At 36.8% G+C, this 23,640-nt stretch overlaps 1 protein-coding gene across 3 annotated transcripts in view; it reads left to right on the top strand.

The window, feature by feature from the left end:
* DENND6A (DENN domain containing 6A) overlaps positions 1-23,640 on the top strand; it is a 66,794-nt gene that overhangs the window by 28,340 nt on the left and 14,814 nt on the right. For 2 of the 3 annotated variants that reach the window (XM_006928909.5, XM_019823348.3), the window contains 8 exons: positions 538-618; positions 2,206-2,311; positions 3,517-3,596; positions 4,650-4,712; positions 5,700-5,755; positions 14,092-14,214; positions 14,741-14,836; positions 16,951-17,045. In XM_006928909.5, coding sequence (XP_006928971.2) covers positions 538-618; positions 2,206-2,311; positions 3,517-3,596; positions 4,650-4,712; positions 5,700-5,755; positions 14,092-14,214; positions 14,741-14,836; positions 16,951-17,045 — 700 coding nt within the window. The remainder of the gene's footprint in view (positions 1-537; positions 619-2,205; positions 2,312-3,516; positions 3,597-4,649; positions 4,713-5,699; positions 5,756-14,091; positions 14,215-14,740; positions 14,837-16,950; positions 17,046-23,640) is intronic. The other variant, XM_011279762.4, reaches the window with a different exon arrangement.

The following is a 23,640-nucleotide window of genomic DNA, read 5'->3' as shown; positions in this document are numbered from 1 at the left end:
GTAAAAACTTCTTATGTTTTTTGGAATGTATTTACTTTCAAATTGTATTTTGATAAATATTGCGGTGTTTCATTTTTATTAGGTAAAAATAGAACTGATTATGTAACATTCAGATTGGCATTTAACTCCTTTTTTTCTCTCTCAAAATTTTACATTAGGATACTCCATTTTATTAAGACTGACCCCTAACTCATACTTGTGGGCACAATTTAAAAATATACATGTAGCATTGGAGAAAACGTAGAATTTGATTGTTTCCTGACGTCCATTAACTAGTACAGATATGAATAAACAACATAAGCTGAGGAGGTTATAATGGGAAAAATCTGATTTTAGTACTTTAGTTGAAATTATTTCACCTTTGGGCAAGCTCCAAGTTTATATCTGCCAGTTACTATCATGATTGTGTTGGTGGAAAAGCATAACTAGATCTTTGTGTATATTTCATATCTCAGTTCAGGTTTGTAAAGGAATGTGATGTTAATAATAACAAAAGGATGGCAATATGTATTTTTTTATTTGTCACTTCTTTCATAGAAGGATCCTGCTTATTTTTACGGATATGTGTATTTCCGACAAGTTCGAGATAAAAGTCTAAAAAGAGGCTACTTCCAGAAGGTAAATTTCATATGCACTAATAGGGAAATTGTTTTTATATTGTGGATAGAAAAATAGAAACTGTAAGGATGAATAGTCTTTAAAGTCTTTGATATTTTATCTTTAAACATACTAGAACTTACTTTTTTTTGTTGTTTTTTTAGATTATAGATACCTGTCCCTAGATTTTTTTTGTTGTTGTTGTTTTTTTAAAGTAGGTCTTGGGGCTCCTGGGTGGCGCAGTCGGTTAAGCGTCGGACTTCAGCCAGGTCACAATCTCGCAGTCTGGGAGTTCGAGCCCCGGGTCAGTCTCTGGGCTGATGGCTCAGAGCCTGGAGCCTGTTTCCGATTCTGTGTCTCCCTCTCTCTCTGCCCCTCCCCCGTTCATGCTCTGTCTCTCTCTGTCCCAAAAATAAATAAACATTGAAAATAAATAAATAAATAAATAAATAAAGTAGGTCTCATGCCCAGGACCCTGAGATTAAGATGTGAGCTGAGAATCAAGAGTTGGATGCTTAACCGACTGAGCTACCCAGATGCCCCTGTCCCTAGATTTTTAACTGGGATTGAATTTTGCCTTTCTGCTATCTCTGTGCTAGATTCCTGACAGTTATACATATTGTATGAAATTGTTAAAAGCCAAATGAATCTGCTTAATTTCCACATTTTGGGATGAGGAAAAGAATGAACAGATGATTTTTAATATCGTTACAACTAATAAAAGTCTGCAGTATCTTTTTTTGAACAGCTAAGAGTCACTAAATACATCTTAGCAACATCTTAATCATTAGTATTTCCATTCTAAATGTACAGTCATTTTATTTTCTTTAAAAAAAAATTAGGGGCACCTGGCTGGCTCAGTCAGAAGAGCATGCAACTCTTGATGTTGGGTTTGTTAGTTTGAGCCTCACATTGGGTGTAGAAATTACTTAAATTGATTAATTAGTTAATTAAAAAATCCCAATCATCATTAAAAATAATAATTGGTTCTGATTTAATTACAGCTAACAGGGACACACCTTTACCTTTTGTAACTAGAATGTGCCTTGACCACTAATTGATATTGGATGGAAAGGTAAAAAGTAGTTTCCAAGAGAAATAGATGAAAAAATTGGCATAATCCATATCTGAATTGGCCCAACTATAAAGTCAGAGTTTCTAAGTATATGGTTATGATCATTGAAAACTAAAATAACAGCAATCATAGGTCTTAGTTTGAAAAAGCATCACGATTTGCTCTTCCTACATTAGGAAGAGTTCATCTCACTAATTCCTGGTAGAACTGCTTTGCTAATGACAGTAGTAGCGAGGCCTTGGAAATTATCCATAATATTTGTCTCTTTATAGGAAATTCTTTTTCCTGGAGATCAGGAGAATCTGTGAATATGCCCTTATGCTCTTAAGGTGTAATAATAAGGTTAAAATTCTTGCATTCTGCTACTGTAGTTTTATGTAGTTTTTCTTTTAACCGTTTACTGCAAAAACTTTCTTTCAAAATCCACACTTTTTGCTGAATTTAGCATGTTAGTAATTGATTTTATAAGAAATGACAAATTTAAATTATAATCATCAGGAAAATAAAAAATCATGTTTCTTTTTTCTCTCCAGTCCTTGGTTTTGATCAGCAAACTACCTTACATTCATTTTTTTCATACCGTGCTCAAACAGATAGCACCAGAGTATTTTGAAAAGAGCGAACCTTATTTGGAAGCAGGTAAGTTAAATATTGTGTGACTTAGATACTTTATGAAGGAGTTTTAAAAATTTTCCTGGAAATGGCTGATAAATATAAAGTTGACTTTCTAAAAAATTTAGTTAAGAATTTTAAGGGCTAGGGACGCCTGGGTGGCTCAGTCAATTAAGCATCTGACTCTTGATTTCACCTCAGGTCATGATCTCACAGTTCATGAATTCGAGCCCCATGATGGGCTCTGAGCTGACACCACAGAACCTGCTTGGGATCCTCTGTCCCTTTCTCTCTGCCCCTCACCCACTCTCTCTCCCTCTCTCTCAAAATAAATAAACTTAAAAAATATCTCTTAAAAATTGTTTTCAAAAAGAAGAATTGTAAGGGCTATATGGTAGGAGAGAGATGAAAAGCTATTCTTCATCTTTACCTACAAACACAAAAGACCTTATCTTTTATTATCTCCTTTTGCAGCATAGATGATGCCTATTTATTAGGTTAATGATGAACAAATATGAAGTTGACAACTCTGCTTCTCAGAGTAGTGTTTAAACAAATCTTTATGTCACTCAATGCAGAAGGCTCTATTGAGTGTTATGTTTTTGTTGCTAATTTGGGTAGTGATGAGTGAATAGGAAAACTCCCTTTCAAAAAATTTATGAACTAGTTTGTATCTTAGAACATAGGTATATTTCAGGGTGCCTGGGTGGCTCAGTTGGTTAAATGTCTGACTCTTGATTTCGGCTCAGGTCATGATCTCATGCATGGTTCATGAATTCAAGCCCCCATGTTGGGCTCTGGGCTGACAGTGCGGAGCCTGCTTGGGGATTCTCTCTCCCTCTCACTCTGTCCCTCCCTCTCTCTTCTCTCTCTCAAAATAAAACAAACTTAAAAAAAAAAAAAAGAACACAGGTGTATTTCTGGTGAAATGCAAGATATTTTCACCACTTTTACTTTTCTGTTACCTTTTTAATTTTTTCTTTTTTTAGTTTTTATTTTATTTTAGAGCAAGAACACGTAAGTGGGGAGAGGGACAGAGGGAGAGAAAGAGAGAGAGAGAAATTGAAGCAGGCTCCATGCTCAGTGCAGAGTGTGATACAGGGCTTGATCCCACGACCCTAGGATCATGACTGAGCCACACAGGCGCCCCTGGAGTTCTAATTTCTAATGTTTCATTTTTCATATTTTGCAATTTGAACTTATACTAAGGAAAGATTGTATTATTTTTTCAGCTTGTAATGATGTTGATCGATGGCCTGCCCCAGTGCCAGGGAAGACATTACACCTGCCTATTATGGGGGTTGTAATGAAGGTAATAGCTTTTATTTCATTTGTCTCCTTTTCTAGAGAACTCTAGGAAGTTCATAGATGAGTTTTGCTTTTTAACTTCCTAATAATGTTCAATGTCAATATTGCTGTCATTTGTATGTGAGGAGTTAGAGATCCCACAGTTCATCCTGCTGTACAGAACCATTAGTTACACAACTCCAGGGGCTACCTGTCCCATTTCATCCTTAGAGTTTTACACAAGGGTGTCATTCTTGTATAATACATGTGACTGTAAATGCAGCCTTTGAGACTTCTGCAACTCCATGGCCCTCCAGAGATGGGTGGCGTTGCAGAATACTTGTAGAGTCAAGTATGAATTAGTAAAAATGGGAAGAAATTAGGAAAGCCATTGGTTCTTAGTAATAAATTTCTTCATGTGTGATGTCAGACCAAACATGCACATCCCAGGATATGGTGCTTTTATTCAGTTTTCTTTTCTTTTTTAAAAAATGAAATAGCATTTTGTTCTCAGGCTTTGTATGAATGTGCTGTAGTGCTTTTGCAATTCATTTTCAAATTGGACTTATTTTTGGCAATGCTGTGTTTTTAGATGTATTACTTCTGTAGGATGTGTTCTGTTTTTTTCCCTGGGAGATTATCAAAGTGGTACTCCTAGCTCTGGGTTGTGAGTTCTTATGGTTTCCTGTGAGATTTATCCCATAATTTGGCAAGCTTGAGAGGGTGTGTTTGGGTGTGTGTATATTAATGAAGCAAAGAATGGAACAATAAATAGGAAGCAGTATGAAGTTGATGCTCTTTTTCTGTTTTTCAGCACATTTGCTTCTCAGTGAGTTAGTGATTTCCATGTGTATGGGAATATGGAGACATTGGTTCACTTACCTTCTGTGACTAAAGATAAATAAGACTAGTTTTAAAATCTGATATAAATACTTTGTTTTTATGGATTTTTATGCATTGCTGAGTGTACTGTTTTAGTGGTAAGAGTGTTTCTGATCCCTCGTTGTAGTGGGAGTCACAGACCATATAAAGGACATTCTTTTATAGCCAAAGTTAATTTCTTCTCTGTCTCTTCAAGGTACGGATTCCCACATGTCATGACAAGCCTGGGACAACTCAAATAGCGCAGTTAACTCAGCAGGTAGTGTGGTACTGTGGTAGAATAATCCAGCATATATAATCTCTTTAACAGAATTCTTAAACTAGCAAATATAGAGCTTCTTGGGTTTATGATATATTTCTGAATATTACTGAAATATCCCATTAAATAATTTTGTAATAAATTGATAATAAACTTTCTAATGTTTCTCAGATTGTTTTTCTTGTTTGTTATCTAGCAGATACTGGAGAACTCAATTTATAATGTAACTGTGAGGACTAGGGGAAAGTACATAAAACCTCTTACCTTCTTAGAAGAATGGTCAACAGGCTTTTGTTTTTAGGAAACTCAGTCAAAGGATTCTTTAGTTATGATTGCTTTTCATTTCCCCCACAGTCACATCTGTTCATGGGTGGGGTTGAAGTTTTTGGGTTTTTTAAATTTTTTTTTAATGTTTTTATTTATTTTTGAGACAGAGAGAGACAGCATGAGCAGGGGAGGGGCAGAGAGAGAGGGAGACACAGAACCTGAAGCAGCTCCAGGCTCTGAGCTGTCAGCACAGAGCCGGAAGTGGGGCTCGAACTCACGGATTGTGAGATTATGACCCGAGCTGAAGTCAGCCTCTCAACCGACTGAGCCACCCAGGCGCCCCGGTTGAAGTTTTTATTTGAAATGTTTTAACTGGTATATTAACACTCCCATTGTTTGAATTGAATTAAAATAGAAAGCAGTAGGAAAACTAATTTTTCCTGTTATATACATATATCAACTGGCATAATGCAGTTGTGAATTAATCTGTCCTCTGACTATTAGATTAATGTTTTATCCAAGGAATCTGTCATCCTTGACCTTCTGCTGTGTTAGGAGAGATTGCTAAGGCCCAATCTCTTTGTGGCTGCTCCTGGAGAAAGAGAATCTTAAAAGATAGGGCAATATGGCTTATTGATCACAAGATAGATAGGCATTTTTAAAAAATGAATTTCTGTAAATTTTAGTGATATCTTCTGTATTTTTTCTCTTTTATCTCAGGCAGACACACATATATCTGTTATTTTACCTACTGTTCATGAGGTGGATCTTTTCAGGTAAATTTTATTAAGTGCCTTTCCTCCTTTGCTTTGTGATATTGTTTTTAATTTCTTTAGAAAATGAATGTTCTTAAATGTGGAAAAAACTGGAAAAAAATAGTCATATTATGTTTCACAGGTTAAAAATCAATGGTTCATCCCTAATGCATGTTATGAACTTTGATGATTAGGGAAATTTGGATGTGGTTGGCTATTACATGGTAGAAACAAATTATTTTTTGTTTGGTTTGGTGTGAGAATAGTATTGTAATGATGTAAGAAAATAGACTTGATTTTTAAAGATGAATTTTTAACTATTTTGAAGTGAAATGTCATGAGGTTTGTGTTTTATTTTAAAATACTTCAATAAGGGGTGCCTGGGTGGCTCAGTTGGTTAAGTGTCTGACTTCAGCTCAGGTCACGATCTCGCGGTCCGTGGGTTCAAGCCCTGTGTCGGGCTCTGTGATGACAGCTTGGAGCCTGGAGCCTGCTTCGGATTCTGTGTCTCACTCTTCTTTCTGCCCCTCCCCCTGCTCATGCTCTGTCTCTCTCTCTCTCTCTCTCTCAAAAACAATAAATAAACATTAAAAAAATTTTTTTTAAATATTTACTAAGAAGTGTCCAGCTAGCTTAGTTGGTAGAGCCTAAGACTTAAAATATGTCCGTAAGAAAAAAATTAATGAAGTAAAAATGGTAAAATATTGCTAACTCTAGATGATAGGTAAATGGGGGTTCTTACACTACTGCCTTTGTTTTTCTGTATGTTTGAAGCTTTTTAAAATGCAAAATAAAAAAAAGAGAATCTAGCACATAAAAAAGAACAGGGAAAAGTACCAATGCCTGTGCCTTACCCAGGGCAGCTGAATAGAAATCTCTGGATTAGTGCCCAAGTTCCAGCTCCTGGGTAGATCTGCTTGGCTTGAGAAACCACTGTTGTTGCAGAGCAGTTATTAAATAGTAATACATGCAATTGGGAGTCATGTGAAAGGCTTAGAATGGGATTTTTGGTTTGGGGTGTATGTGGAATTTTGTGTATGTGTGACCTTTAAACTACATGGAATACTACTTCAGAGGATGATTAGTTCTATATGCTTGATTTGTTTTATACACTTGGCCCTAGCACAGCCTATTAATCCCACTTTTAGGAATTTATCCTGTAAAAATGAAAGCATACATCCTCACAAAGACCTATATGCAAATGTTTATAGCAGCTCTATTCATATCTGCCTAAAACCAGAAACTGCATTTGTCCATAAGCTGGTAAATGGATAAACAAATGTGATTCTTACATGTGTGTGGAATACTACTTAGCAGTTAAAAAAAAGACAGCACTATTGATACAGCCAGCAACATAGGTGACTCTCAGAAGTGTTATGTTTGGCAAAAGGAACCAGATTTTAAAGAGCTACTTACTCAGTGACTCCATTTATAGATATTCTAGAAAAGGGACAGAAATCAGCTCAGTGGTTGCCTGGAGGGCGGGAGAGGGAAATTGAGTAAAAGGGGATGAGGGAATTTTTGGAGTGATGGAAGTGTTTTATATCTTTGCTGAGTGTAAATGTTTCTGTATGTAAATGATAAATCTTTTTTTTTTTTTTATTTTTTAATTTATTTTTGAGAGAGAGACAGAGTGAGAAGGGGCAGAGAGAGAGAGGGAGACAAGGAACCTGAAGCAGGCTCCAGGCTGTGAGCTGTCAGCACAGAGCCCGATGCGGGGCTCGAACTCACGAACCGTGAGATCATGACCTGAGCTGACGTCTAGCGCTTAACCGACTAAGCCACCCAGGCACCCCCGTAAATGATAAATCTTAAAAACAAATTGATTTTCTTTTAAAACATTTTTAATGTTTATTTATTTTTGAGAGAGAGAGAGAGAAAACATGCAAGCGGGGTAGGGGCAGAGAGAAAGGGAGACAGAAAATCCAAAGCAGGCTCTGCACTGTCAGCGCAAACCCGGATCCAGGGCTCGAACTCACAAGTCGGACTCTCAACCAACTGAGCTACCCAGGCACCCTCAAATTGATTTTCTTTTAAAAAATTAAGTGTTGTAGCATTCTTAGAATAAAGAGGAGAAGTGCCCCCCAAATACATGAATAATTATTACAGGAAAAATACACTAAGAAGGATCCATACTGTTAGTAGTTTTGATACTTCATTCATTTAGGAATAAGTGAAGAACTGGCACAAGTTGATATAGAATTTGATTACCAGACTTGTTTTCTTTTGAACTGCTGGGTGCAAGTCTTAATGCCTTTCAGTTTATCAGTTATCTTTGCTTTCATGGCAATTAATTATTCCTACCACTAACACTTTTTATTAGCATATATCTTTTCTCCTGATTATGAATGACATGTTATTGTTTTTAAAGTAGGACAAGTTAGTGTGTTGTTCTTTTAATTCTTGTTGCTCAGGAGGTGAGAAAATGGAAACTTGAACAATAATAGTCCCACACAGAGAGAGCATTGCACCGAGGATTTAACATCTGATGTTCAGATTAGTGCTTCGTCCATGATGGCACTCTTCATTTTGTTTGTGGAGAGCTTACATTGTACATTTATTCCTGTGAATAAGAGTTTAAATGTTTATCATTATATTGAAGGTGATATTTTTATACCCACAATTAGCTTGAGAGCAAAGGAAAGAGACCTGGAAAGATGTTTGGAGCTGAGTGCCAGAGATGCATTTGAGTGTAAGGCTTGTCCCCCTCCTTCCAGCAAGTCAAGGCTTGTTAAGCTACCACGTATCCATGGACCATGGCTTTCGTTTCAGCCCTCTCAATCATGTACATAGTCTTCTCATTCAGTTTTTAAGTTGGGCTTAGAATTGAGGGATGGTTTTCTGTTGAAAGAAATGGACATTCTCTTGCCTGGAGTCAAGGACGTTTTACCTAATGATCCTTGTTGTTGGTTCTTCACGCAGCAGGAGGCATATCAGTGATGTGTTGTCATCTTCCTCTTTGCCCTCATCTTGAGAATGAGCCGTCTTGGCTTTCTACCCCACTGGCAGGATAGATAACAATTATGAGTGTTTTTGTGTTTCAAAGAGTGTAAAAGTCTATTACTATTACTACATAAAATCTGATGTGTCTGATGCTCTTTGATGTCAGTTTAATTTTCAAGATTATAATAACATGGTATATCTTTCTGAAAAGGGTTGAAACCTTTATTTATCTAGTTATTTATGTATGTATCTGTTTATTCATTTATTTATCTATTTGGAGTAAGCTTCTCATTTTTGCCAGAGGATGGCTTTTGGCAGGGGTGGGGAGCAGTAGAGCTTAGCATAAAGCGTGCCACTCCAGAGTGGAGATATAAAAATAATACTGAAAAAATATCCTATGATTTTCCTACAGAACTCTCATTTTAGTAATTTTACACTGCAGTTAATTAGACACATACCATCAATATTTATTAAAGTTCGAGCTGGAGATAGGTTTCTTCCTTGAATATTTAATACTTATCTCCCCTAATAAAAGTACTTTATATAACAGATATTTCTAGTGTACTATAATTTCATAGAATGCTTCATCTTATAACTGTACTTGCTGTCTGTTTTTGCCCTTACTGAGAATATATTACAATACTTGTGAGAAAACATAATTTCCAGCTTTAATGCCTTAAGGGCATCCCACTATTAAATGTATACTTACCCACATACACACACTTGCCACTTTTCTGTAAATTTGTGATTGTTTCAAAATTATATATATATATATATATATATATATATATATATATATGTTTATATTTGCAAATGTATATGTGTATACATGCATATAGATAGTTGAAACAATCATAAATTTACAGAAAAGTAGTAAGTATAATATAGAAAACTTTTTTCCTTGAACCAGTGGATAGTCATTTGAAGACCTGATGTTCCCATCATCTCTGAATACTTTAGAGTCTATTTCGTACAAATAAGGATATAATGCAGCCATCAAAATTGGGAAGTTAACATTGATAATATTATTTAATTCAGATGTCACCAGTTGTCACAATACTAGTTCAGAATTTTCTGTTGCATTTCCTTGTCCTGTCTCTTCTGTCTCTCTTTCAGTCTGGAATAGATCTTCAAGTCTTCTTTTCATACACCTAAGCTTCTTGTGGTTACAAGACAGTTATTTTGCAGGAAATCTCTGAGTTTAGGTCTGTCTGGGATTTACTCAAAATTAGATTCAAGCTCTGCATGTTTGACATGGAGGTAGCTTGCGTTATTACTGGTGACGTTTACTTTGTGGTATTCTCCAAGCTTCTTGATTGGTAGTTACTCGTTTTCTTTTTGTGAATAAGTATTTTGTGGGGAGGCACTTTGAAACTATGTATATGAGTTATTTATTGCTGTGTAATAAATTACCCCAATATTTAGAGGCTTGAGAGAACAAATAGTACCTCACACACTTTCTGAGGGTTAGGAATCTGGGAATGGCTTAGCTAGATGGTTCTAGCTCTAAATCTCTTATGAAGTTGCAGTCAAGATACCAGCTAGGGTTTTAGTCATTTGGACAAATGGGGCATGAGTATCTGTTTCTCTAAAAGGCTTACTTGGCTGCTGGCTGGAGGTCACCATTTCTTGTGGATTTTAGCAGTAGCCTCATTTCTAGCCATGTGGACTGGCCCATAGGGCAAGTTGAATGTTCTCACAGTATTGGGCAGGTGATCTGAGACAAGGCAGAAGCCAAAATGTCTTTTATGACCCAACCTTCAAAATTGCACATTGTTGCTCTACCTTACTCTGTTTGTTACATGTAAACCAATAACGTAGCCCACAGCTAAGAGGGGGAGGATTGGGCTCCCATGGTTTTTTGTTGTTGTTGTTTTTTAAATGTTTATTTTTGAGGGGGGTGGGGAGGGAGACAGAGTAGGGTTGGGGGAGGGGCAGAAAGAGAGGGAGACACAGAATCCAAAGTAGGCTCCAGGCCCTGAGGTGTCAGCTCAGAACCCAACACAGGGCTCTAACCCATGAACTGCAAGATCATGACCTGAGCTGAAGTTGGATGCTTAACCACTTAACCAACTGAGCCGCTAGGCTTCCATGTTTTAAAAGGAGTGTCAAAGAATTTGTAGAAATATTTTAAATCATTACATTGTGTATATTTTATGGGCTGTTGTTTTTTTTCTGTTTTATTCAATAGGTTATTAAAATCCATTATTTTCATTTGGTGTTCCAGTTGTCCCCAATTTGGCCAGTGACACTTGTCTTCAAGTTGGCCTCTGTTTTGTTTTGTTTTGGTTTTTTACATATCCTTGTCATTCTTTAAGCATTTCCTTCCTTTTTGTTTTTTTTAAAGTCTATTCATTTATTTTTGAGAGAGAGAGAGAGCACGAGTGGGGGTGGGTGAGGGCAGAGAGAGAGAGAGAGAGAGAGAGAGAGAGAGAGAGAGAGAGAGAAAATCCTAAGCAGGCTCTGCACTGTCAGCACAGAGCCTGATGTAGGCTCAAATTCATGAACCAGGAGACCGTGACCGGAGCCAAAACAAAGAGCTGGACACTTAACTGACTGAGCTACTTAGGCACCCTGAAACACTTCCTTGCTTTCTAGTATAAAATGTGCCAAGCTTATCTTTTTTTTTAATTAAAAAAAGATATATAATTCATATGCCATAGTATTTGCTCTTTTAAAATATACAATTCACTGGTTTTTACTGTATTTCACAAAGTTGTGCAATCATTACTGCTATCTAGTTCTAGAACATTTTCATCACTTCAAAAAGTAACCCTGTACCCAGTGGCAGTTATTCCCCATTCTCTCTCCTCTACCAGCCTTTGGGAACCACTAATCTACTTTCTATCTCCATCCATCGATTTGCCTCTTTGGGGCATACCATATAAATAGAATCCTAAAATACGTGGCTTTTTGTGTCTGCTTACACTTAGCAAATCATTTCCATGGTTTATCCGTGCAGTAGCCTGAATCATTATTTGATTCACTTTATGATGTTCTGTTGTGTGGATACCACATTTTATTTATCCATTAATTCACTGAAGGATATTTGGATGGTTTCTACTTTTTGACTGTTACATATAATGCTACTACGAACATTTGTATATAAGCTTTTGCGTGGACCTATGTTTTCTTGGGTGCCAAGATTTTCTTGTATTTTTTCTTCCTTAGCCCTGGAATCACCCATTTCTTCAAAAAGCCTTGACTTTTTTTAGTGGAGAATAGGATTCAGAAGCCAAAATCTGGGTACTGGTTGAGCTCATTGCTATTGGAATATCACTGATTTTAGGCCCTCTCAGTGGACAGAGCTAGGGAGTATACATATATATATATATATATATATATATATATATATATATATATACACACATACATACATATATATTTGTAAAGGGATGCATATGTACCTACTCATATATAATACGTATACATTTTTGCATATGTATTTCTATATCTGTATTTATTGAAAACCCTAAAGTCACACCAGTACCCCCAATTCCAATCCTACAAGACAAGGTTCACTCTAGTTTTCTTTCTATATTGGTATTTCTTTTCCCTTTCTGAGGAACTACCTCCTATTATTCTTAATTTATTTACTTATTTGATCAGTCCTTGTTAGTAACCAGTATCTCATCGCTGCTTAAACCCTCTCCTCCGTGCAGATGACTTTCTTACCCAACTTGGGCTCTGACACTCCACACCCACCTGCCCTTCATAGATACCCTTCCTCAACCTTCTCAGGCTGTGCTCCATGCCAGATTCCCCCCACGTGGTTATGCTCCTACCCCAGTTAGGCTTCTGTATTGCGCATTTAGGCCCCCTATCCATATGGTTGCTTGTGCTCTGGCTCCCGATGTTAGGCCAACCCCCAGAGGAAAGCCCTCCTTACCCTACAGTGCTCCTATACCTCATCCCAGACCACCTCTCCATGCACACACCCTATTCCCCCTGCTTTTACATTCCACCGTGGACAACTTCAACACACTCTGGCTCTGACACTTCATACCAGGCTGCCCCTCCAGGCCCCTCACACTTCTTGGCCTGTCATCTCAAACCAGATCACCTTCACACATGTACACCTTCCTCACCACGTTTGGGTTCCAGCAGCCCCACAGCAAGTCACGTTCTCCATGTGAACGTCTCCCTTATCTCACATAAGCCCTCACACCCTGCTCTGAGCCATCATGTCTTCCTTTCTCTCCTGGCAGAGATGCCTACCATGCACCATGTTCTGTTTTAGGATTGAATTGTTTAGGAAAGGAAGAGGAAGAAGAGCTCGTTTGTCTTATCCCTGAACTGTTTATTATTTTGCTTTGGGTGTTTTTGCACTTCCTTCACATTTGTATTCTTGCCTTTGAATAGTTAAAACTAAATTTCCCTAATTTCCATTCCACAAATCTGTTTTATATTTTTGCATGTAAGCTTTTTTCTTTTTCTTTCTTTCCTTCTTGTTTAATTTTTCTTGTTTTCTTCAAAATATTTACACTAGAAATTCAGATGCAAGAAAGCAATATTAATGAAATAGGTCTACCATATGGTACAATTTAATAATTACTTTATATGCTTTTATTATTTGTCAGTCATTCTGTGTCAATATGTTGCATTTCATTTTCTAAAAATTGGAATCAGTCAAATTGATATGGTTTTTAATGTGGACAAAAGAGACTTTCTGCCTTTCTTTGTTTCTTGTGTGTATATATGTTTTTAACTGGGTAGATTGATTATGATTTTTATAAATAGATAAGTATTTTTTCCTCCAATCTAGTAGGAAAAGTTGTTACCCTAATGGAAGAAATTACTAAATAAGTAAAAGTTACCAAATGTCCGAGGCTAAGTAGTGTGCCAGAGCTCTGTTCTGATAGGCTTCCATCTAGTTCCAGGGCTACTATAAAAATCTGCAGCATTTCTGTAAGGGAAGGATCTGCCCAGGAAATCCTTCTGTTGTTTGGCCTTCGAACTCCCCCTTGTGATTTGTTTCCATCATTTTTTAACATTGAATGCCTTGGCTCTTAAATTAATTACATCCAATAAATATCCTTTGGAAAATTGATTTTTCTTGTTTTCTTCAAAATTTTACAACAGAAATTCAAATGTAAGAAAGCAATAATGACGAAATAAATCTACCATATGGTATAATTTAATAATTATTTTATGTGCTTTTATTATTTGTCAGCCATTCTGTGTCAATATATCACATTTCATTTTCTAAAACTTGGAATGAGTCAAATTGATATGTTTTTTAATGTGGACTAAAGAGACTTATGCATCACCGTATTCTAAATGAATTTGTATGTCACAACAAGGTACAAATAGCTGGAAGAATTTATATCAGTATGAAGTTTTTAGAATGATTATCTAAGAACTTAAAAAACAGGGTTGGAAAATAATACTTCTACCATATAAACACCTTTTAGGTGTTTCTGCCCAGTTTTCCTTCATAGTCAGATGCTTTGGGAGCTGGTCCTGTTGGGGGAGCCCCTCGTGGTCATGGCACCGTCACCATCAGAGTCGTCAGAGACTGTATTGGCACTTGTGAAGTGAGTATATTTGGTTCCTGATGGTCATAGTTGCAGCATTTTTCCATCTGTGTTATGTTTGCACACTCATTGCACTGATCCAGACAACACCTCTCTTATAAGAAGGGTGCTCATTATAGCCCCGTTTCATGGATGAGATAAGTAATTCATGCTCCAGGAGGGCTGGAACCATGGGGGGTTTTTTTGCTTTGATTGATTGAACAAGAAACATTCATTCACTTATGCAAAGTTGGTACCTGACAACTTTGCATGAATGGTCAGTGTCTAGTAAAAGACATGTAACTAGGGAATGGTAATGCCAGAATTTCAACCCATCTTCTGCCCCAAGTCCCGTGTTCTTTTAATACTCCATTTCATATTATTATGTATTTCCATTTGTCTTTCTGATTTCCTGAAATAAGTTTGCTGTTTACTGAAATAAGTAATCCCATGTGGGTATACTGTGTGTTATTGATGTTTTATAGTTATTGAGTAGGGCCTTTAATTTCTGTGTCCTTTGTTTAAAATGTTCTTCTTTCCTCCACAGCTGTATTTCTCCATTAAAGTACTTCAGTGACTTCCGACCTTACTTCACTATTCATGATAGCGAATTCAAAGAATATACTACTCGTACTCAAGCCCCGTGAGTAAACAAAATAATTTTTATTGACCAAGTATTTCCTATATAACCAAATTATGTAAAATTAAATTTTGAACTTATTGGCATCTTGATTTGGTAAAGGAAGGTTTGAGGAACTGCTTGTAATACTTCTACATGTCAAGTGTCAAACTTGTTTTCTTTTCAATGACTTTATTTATTAGTGGAGGATGTATTGTCATCAATAGCCATCTGATTATACTTTGAGTTCTGTTTTCTTGCCTTCTGTTATCTCTTGTTGCTCTGTAACTTCCTTTTCCTTCTTCTTTGTTGAATTGGCATGGAAACATCAAAATTCTTCCCAATATATTAAAGGGAAAAAATTATCTTACCCTTTCCCCCTTAGCTCCTGCTCTATTGCTTACCTTCTTTTCATAGTGAAATTTCTAGAATAACAACAACAACAAGAAATCTCCACGTACTGTCTCTACTTCTTGGCTTTCTGGTTGCTTCTCAGTCCATTGCAGGTTGATTTCTTTTTTATTTTTCAAGTTTATGTATTTACTTTGAGAGAGAGTGTACATGCTTGTGTGAGTGGGAGAGGGACAGAGAGAGAGGGAGAGAGAAAGAATCCCAAGCAGGCTCTGTGCTGTCAGTGTGGAGCCAAATGTGGGGCTCGATCTCACAACTGTGAGATTATGACTTGAGCCAATACAAGGAGTCAGACACTTAACTGACTGAACCACCCAGGCACCCACAGGTTGATTTCTCCACTTCCACTAAAGTCAGAGTCATCAAGACCCTCTCACTGCCCAGCCCTGTGCGCACATTATTGTCCTATTTTCCCTGCCTTCCCTTTCTTAATAACATTTAAGCTGTTGAACTTGAAAGCATTTTAATCTTTGACACCACTCTCACCTGTCTGCCTGGTGGTGCATCTCAGTCCCCTGTGCAGATGTCTCTGTCTCTGCCAGCACCTTAAGTGTTGGTGTTCTCCAGCACTGTGTTCTGGGATCTGATTTCACACTGATGATTCTTTCTGAGCTATCTTATCTCTACCCACAGACTCTGTTAACACCTGTATACCAATGACTGAAATTTATATGCCTAGCCCAGATCTTTGCAAGGTGCAGACCTATATGTCCAGGGTTTTGTTGTTGTTTTTTATCACTTTACCACCTAGGTATATTAATGGCAACTGAAACTAAACATGTACAAACTGAATTCTTTCTGTCTTCTTGTTTTCTTCCCTAAACCCATGCTCCTTCCTATTTTCATGAATGGTAAAATTGTCATAAATTTCTCCTTCTTTATATGTCCCACATCAAATTTTGCCAAATTCTGTCAATTTAACACCATAAAATATCTCTCATAATAACATTTGTTATCTTCTTCCAAAAGTCTATTCTCAGCCTAACTGTCTCCAGTCTTTGTCATGTCTGCTGTTGCTTTTCCTAAATCTCTTACCGTCTTTGTAGGACACCTTCCAGATTTCCTAGAGTGATCTTCCTACATTTTCATTCATGTGGCATCCTTCCGCTTGGTTCTCTATTAGCTTTTGTTTGCCTACAAGATTTCTAAACTTCTTAGCATATTAACTTGGTACTTAATAATCTGGCCAGCATCCAGCCATCTACCTTCATTTCTAACTCACTCATCATTCTTGCTTTGTGCTGTAGAAATACTGAGCTATTTGTAGTTCTTCAGGCACCCCACCATCTCATTTCATTGCTTTGCACATATTAGTTATTCTCCTGCATCACCTTTACCTCCCTTATCCATTTGGGAAAGAACTTCTGTGCATCTTTCATATCTTTGTGCAAATGTCATCTCTTTAGTGAAGCTGTCTTTTAATCCTCTTGATAGATACAGTTTCTCCTTTGTAATTATTGTATGTTTGATACCCCCATCACCATTTTCTAATCTGTGGCATTGTGATGGGGTATGCATACGTTTCTTCCTGTATGCTTTTAGGAAGACCATGTCTTTCCATCTTTACTTGTCTAGGGCTAAACATGGTGCCTGGCATCTAGTTGTTATGTAATGCATGGAGTGAAGGAAAAGATAATCTGTTGTTCAATCTAAAGAAATTATAAATATTCTTCACTGATGGAGCATTTGTCTTTTTCTCACTTTGTTTCTGTTTTGTTTTTATGTAGGCCCTCAGTCATATTAGGAGTAACCAACCCTTTTTTTGCAAAAACACTCCAGCATTGGCCACACATTATTCGAATAGGAGACCTTAAACCTGCAGGTAAAGTATAAACTCAGTGTTCTGTTTTTACTATGTAATGTGGCTAAGCAGGATAATTTTTCCCCTTTGTTTATAAGCTCTTGATTACTTTTTAATTATGTTTATGGTAACCTTTTTGGAGGCAGACTGCATAAAGGCCTTAAGAGAAGAGCATAGTAACTTCCCACTAAAATTATGTAACCCATCATGTTCTCCTATTAACAAATGTACTTCTAGTGTTATAAACGTGGAATGAATTATAACAAAATGAAACCTTAAAAATTTGAGCTACTTTTTGTATACATGTAAACCCAATTAAACGGGGATTTCCAATACTGTTGGAATAAAACCTTGTAGAAGCTTGAATTATTCAACTTGGCACAAAATTCTCTGCTAGGTTTCAAAACCAGTATTATACAATTTCTGTGGCACTGGTACTAATTAAGGAAGTGGTCAAAGGTGCCTTCCTTGAGGAAAAGATATATAGTATTTTGCTAATGGTAACAATTTAGTAACTGTATTTATTTTATTATTATTATTTTTTAAAGGAACAGTGTTAATTTATTGGAAGGGTGTAAGCTGGACCTACATTGCCAATGTTGAGTTGATAGTAGAGAGCTGGGTCTCTCTTTTTTTTTTAAGGTTTATTTATTTTTTTTACTTTCTGTAATTTATTTATTTATTATAATTTACATCCAAGTTAGTTAGCACATGGTGCAACAATGATTTCAGGAGTAGATTCCTTAATGCCCCTTGCCCATTTAGCCCATCCTCCTCCCACAACCCCTCCAATAACCCTCTGTTCTCTATATTTAAGAGTCTCTTATGTTTTGTCCCTCTCCCTGTTTTTAATTATTTTTGCTTCCCTTCCCTTATGTTCATCTGTTTTGTCTCTTAAAGTCCTCAGATGAGTGAAGTCATATGATGTCTTTCTCTGACTAATTTCACTTGGCATAATACCGTCTAGTTCCATCCACATAGCTGTGAATGGCAAGATTTCATTCTTTTTGATTGCCAAGTAATACTCCATTGTGTATATATACCACATCTTATTTATCCATTCTTCCATCGATGGACATGTGGGCTCTTTCCATACTTTGGCTATTGTTGACTGCACTGCTATAAACATTGGAGTACATGTGCCCCTTCAAAACAGTATACCTGTATCCCTTGGATAAATACCTAGTAGTGCAGTTGCTGGGTCATAGGGTAGTTCTATTTTTAATTTTTTGAGGGAACTCCTTACTGTTTTCCAGAGTGGCTGTACCAGTTTGCATTCTTACCAGCAGTGCCAAAGAGATCCTCTTTCTTCACATCCTCACCAACATCTGTTGTTGCCTGAGTTGTTAATGTTAGCCATTCTGACAGGTGTGAGGTGTTATCTCATTGTGGTTTTGATTTGTATTTCCCTGATGATGAGTGATGCTGAGCATTTTTTCATGTGTCGGTTGGCCATCTGAATGTCTTCCTTGGAGAAGTGTCAATTCATGTCTTTTGCCCATTTCTTCACTGGATTATTTGTTATTTGCGTGTTGAGTTTGATAAGTTCTTTATAGATTTTGGGTACTAACCCTTTATCTGATATGTCGTTTGCAAATATCTTCTCCCATTCCGTTGGTTGCCTCTTAGTTTTGCTGATTGTTTCCTTCGCTGTGCAGAAGCTTTTTATTTTGATGAGGTCCCAGTAGTTCATTTTTGCTTTTGTTTCTCTTGCCTCCGGAGATGTGTTGAGTAAGAAGTTGCTGCGGCCGAGGTCAAAGAGGTTTTTGCCTGCTTTCTCCTTGAGGATTTTGATGGCTTCGTGTCTTACATTGAGGTCTTTCATCCACTTTGAGCTTATTTTTGTGTATGGTGTAAGAAAGTGGTCCAGGTTCACTTTTTTCTGCATGTCGCTGTCCTGTTTTCCCAGCACCATTTGCTGAAGAGACTGTCTTTATTCCATTGGATATTCTTCCTGGTTTGTCAAAGATTAGTTGGCCATACCTTTGTGGGTCCATTTCTGGGTTCTCTGTTCTGTTCCATTGATCTGAGTGTCTGTTTTTGTGCCAGTACCATACTGTCTTGATGATTAAATCTTTGTAATATATCCTGAAGTCCAGGATTGTGATCCTCCAGCTTTGGTTTTCTTTTTCAAGATTGCTTTGGCTGTTCGAGGTCTTTTCTGGTTCCATACAAATTTTAGGATTGTTTGTTCTAGCTCTGTGAAGAATGCTGGTGTTATCTTAATAGGTATTACATTGAATATGTAGATTGCTTTGGGTAGTATTGACATTTTAACATTTGTTCTTCCTATCCAGGAGTATGGAATATTTTTCCTTTTTTTTTTTTGTGTCCTCTTCAATTTCTTTCATAAGCTTTCTATAAGCTTTCATAAGCTTTCATAAGTTTTCAGTGTATAGATTTTTCACCTCTTTGGTTAGATTTATTCCTAGATATTTTATGGTTTTGGATGCAATTGTAAAGGGGATCAATTCCTTGATTTCTCTTTCTGTCGCTTCATTATTAGTGTATAGGAATGCAACTGATTTCTGTGCATTGATTTTATATCCTGTGACTTTGCTGAATTCATGGATCAGTTCTAGCATTTTTTGGTGGAATCTTTTGGGTTTTCCATATAGAGTATCATATCATCCAAAGAGTGAAAGTTTGACCTCCTCCTGGCTGATTTGGATGCCTTTTATTTCTTTGTGTTGTCTAATTGCTGAAGCTAAGACTTCCAATAATATGTTGAATAACAGTGGCAAGAGTGGATATCCCCTGTCTTGTTCCCGACCTTAGAGAGAAAGCCTGAAAATATTTTTAAATAATGTTATGATGTGTTACTTTTAAAGACTTCTTTTGGTATACACAGGTGTGTGTTTTTTTTTTAATTTTTTAAGTTTATGTATTTATTTTGAGAGAGAGAGAGCAAGAGAGAACAGAGGGCCAGAGAGAGAAAGGAGAGAGAGAGAATCTCAAGCAGGCTCTGCACTGTCAGCATGGAGCCCGACGCAGGGCTCTGATCCCACTAACTGTGAGATCATGACCTGAGCAGAGATCAAGAGTCAGCCTCTTAACCCACTGAGCCACCAGGTGCCCCTACACAGGTATATTTGAACTATTGTTTAATAATATTATTTTATGAACTGTGCCTTTGGGGATATACCTAAATCTAAATAGATATGTTAGACTCAAGCAATAACAGTTCAAATCATACTATTTACAAATATTAGTCTTATACTGAAATCCTTAGAAGCCTTAAGAAATAGAGGAAAGAGTAAATAGCTTTACCTTGGCAGTCAGATCTTAGTGTTCTTAGGCAGAACAGACTATTTAAGCCTCAAATTCTTTGTTTGCTGAGAGATTAAACAGTTCCTGACTCATGGCACTCTGTAAATGTCATAGTCACCTGCCATTTCACTGGTGTCCTCTCTGATTTAATGATAATTTAGAACACAGCAGTCACCGGAGTCTTAACTTTGAGAAGATACAGAGTTTTTTAAAATCTTAATTTAATATTGATATTTATTTTCATGGTTTTGTCCTATTAATCTAGACTATTTGATTAACTGTAATATTGTTGACTACTGTTTCTTGTCTTTTTCCAATGAAAAAGTCTCTTTGTTGGGGCTTTAAGTAGAGGAACTTTTGCATAAAATCATTGGTAAAGTAGCGTGAATTGATAATGCCTGTTTAACTTTTTAAGACACTGCCAAAGTGTTTTCCAAAGTGGCCCACCATTTTACATTAAGAAAATTTTTTTTAAGTTTATTTATTTGTTTTTAAGTTCCAGTTAATGTTCAGTGTACTATTAGTTTTGGGTGTACAATATCATGATTCAACACCAACACCTGGTGCTCATCACAAGTGTACTCTTTAATCCCCACCACCTATTTCACTCATTCCCCAACCCACCTCCCCTCGCGTACCATCGGTATGTTCTCTATAGTTAAGAGTCCGTTTGTTGGTTTGCCTCTCTCTCTTTTTTCCCTGTGCTCATTTGTTTTGTTTCTTAAAGTCCACATATGAATGAAATCATATGGTATTTGTCTTTCTCTGACTGACTTATTTCGCTTAGCACAGTACTCTCTACCCACAGCGTGGCCTTGAACCCACAACCCCAAGATCAAGAGTCACAGACTCTTCTAAGCCAGCCAGGTGCCCCTTATTTTACATTCTCACCAACAGTGTATGAGGGTTCCTATTTCTTCATATCCCTCCCAGGAGTTGATACTGTCTTTTTTTAATATAACCATTTAGTGGGTTTGAAAATGGTGGTTTTCATTTGCTTTGCCCTCGTGAATAATTGATGTTGAGCATCTTTTTATTTTTTTTAATTTTTTTTTAAGTTTATTTATTTTGAGAAAGAGACAGCACGAGTGGGGTAGGGAGAGAGAGAGAGGGAGAGTAAATTCCAAGCAGGCTCCACATCACTAGCACAGGGCCCCACATGAGGTTCAATCTCATGAACTATGAGATCACGACCTGGCCCAAGATCAAGAGTCAGATGCTTAACTGACTAAGCCACCCAGTCGCGCTGAGCATCTTTTCATCTACTTATTAGTCGTTCATATATCTTCTTGGATGAAATGTTGATTTAAAAAAAAATTTTTTTTAACCTTTATTTATTTATTTTTTTTGAGACAGAGAGAGACAGAGCATGAACGGGGGAGGGTCAGAGAGAGAGGGAGACACAGAATCCGAAACAGGCTCCAGGCTCTGAGCCATCAGCACAGAGCCCAACACGGGGCTTGAACTCACGAACCGCGAGATCATGACCTGAGCCAAAGTCGGATGCTTAACCGACTGAGCCACCCAGGCGCCCCTGAAATGTTGATTTAAATCTTTTGCCAATTTTTCATTAGGTTACTTATCTTATTTAGTTGTAGAGATCTTTATGTAATTTGGACACAAGTCTGTTTTTAGATATATGATTTACAGATATTTTATCACAGTATTTGGCTTCTTTTTTTTGTTTTCTTAATGGTATCTTTGAAGTGTGAAAGTGTTTTTCCCCACAAGTTTTATTGAGATATAATTGACAAACAGCACTGTGTAAGTTTAGGGTATACAGCATAATGACTTGACTTACATATATTGTCAAATGATTACCACAATAAGTTTAGTTAATATCTATCACTTCATACAGATACCAGAAAAAAAAGGAAAACAATGTTGTTTTTTTGTAATGAGAACTCTTGGGATTTACCCTCTTAACAATTTTCAAATATACTATACAATAGTGTTAATGAGAGTCATCATGTTATGCACTGAATCCCCAATACTTAATTTATCTTATAAGTAGAAGTTTCTACCTTTTGACCACTTTCATCCATTTCTCCTACTCCTAACCTCTGATAACCACAAACGTGTTAATTTTGGTGAAGTCTAGCCTATCAGTTTTTTTCTTTTCTGGATTGACCTTTTGATGTTGTGTCTAAGAACTCATTGCCCAACCCAAGGTCACAAAGATTTTCTATGTTTTTTTTCTAAAAGTTTTATTATGTTACCACCTACATTTAAGTCTATGAACCACTTTAGTTATTCTTTGTGTATGATATGGGTTAAGAGTCCAAAATAATCTTTTGTGCATGTTGACAACTCATTTGCTCTAGCACTATTTATTAAAGACTGTCTTTTTTCTATTGAATTGCCTTGGTACCTTTGTGGAAAATCAACACTAATACAGTGTCTTGATTACTGTAGGTTTTTTTTTTTTATGTTTATTTATTTTGAGAGCAAGCATATGGAAGTGTGCACAAGTCGGGCAGAGAGAGAAGGAGAGAGAAGGAAAGAGAGAATCCCAAGCAGGCTCTGTGCTGTCAGAGGCCCAATGCAGGGCTCTATCCCACGAACCATAAGGTCATGACCTGAGCTGAAATCAAGAGTTGGATGTTTAACCAACTGAGCACCCAGTTGCCCCTACTGTAGTTTTATAGCAGGTTTTGATATCAGGAAGTATAAGTCTTTTTTTGTTTGTTTAAAGTTTATTTATTTATTTATTTTGAGAGAGAGAGTTGGATGCTTAACCAACGTAACCACCCAGGTGCCCCTCTAATTTTGTTCTTCTTATCCAAAGTTGTTTTGGCTATTCTTTGGTCTTTTGCATTTCTGTATAATTTTGGGATCACTTTGTCAGTTTCTGCGGACAGCTAGCTGGGATTTTGATAGGGATTATGTTAATTTGCAGTTAGTTTGGGCTTTTTTGTGTGTCTTCCAATCCAGGACTTGGGACATCTCTCCATTGTTTAGGTCTTCTTTAATTTTTCTCACAGCAAGGTTTTGTAGTTTTCAACATACAGGTCTAATTATGATGTTAGATGTAGTTTTTCATAGATGTCATTCATTAGATTGACAAGTGCCTTTCAATTCCTAGTTTGTTGAGAATGGTTATCATGAATTGGTGTTAAACTTTGTTAAATGCTTTTCCTGTATCTATGGAGATTGTCATGTGGTTTTTGTTCGTTATTAATATGGCGTATTAATTGCATTTTCGATGTTAAACCAACCTTAACATTCCTTGGACAAAGCCCATTTGGTTATGGTATATAGTCCTTTTTTCTGTTGGTAGATTTGATTTGTTTACATTTTTGTTGAGGATTTTTACATCTATAGTCATGAGGGATAGCAGTCTGTA

The sequence above is a fragment of the Felis catus genome, chromosome A2 (assembly GCF_018350175.1).
Source record: "Felis catus isolate Fca126 chromosome A2, F.catus_Fca126_mat1.0, whole genome shotgun sequence".
In the NCBI taxonomy this organism is placed as follows: Eukaryota; Metazoa; Chordata; class Mammalia; order Carnivora; family Felidae; genus Felis; species Felis catus.
Note: the sequence above shows the minus strand (reverse complement) of the source record. Positions and strands in the feature narration are given on the sequence as shown.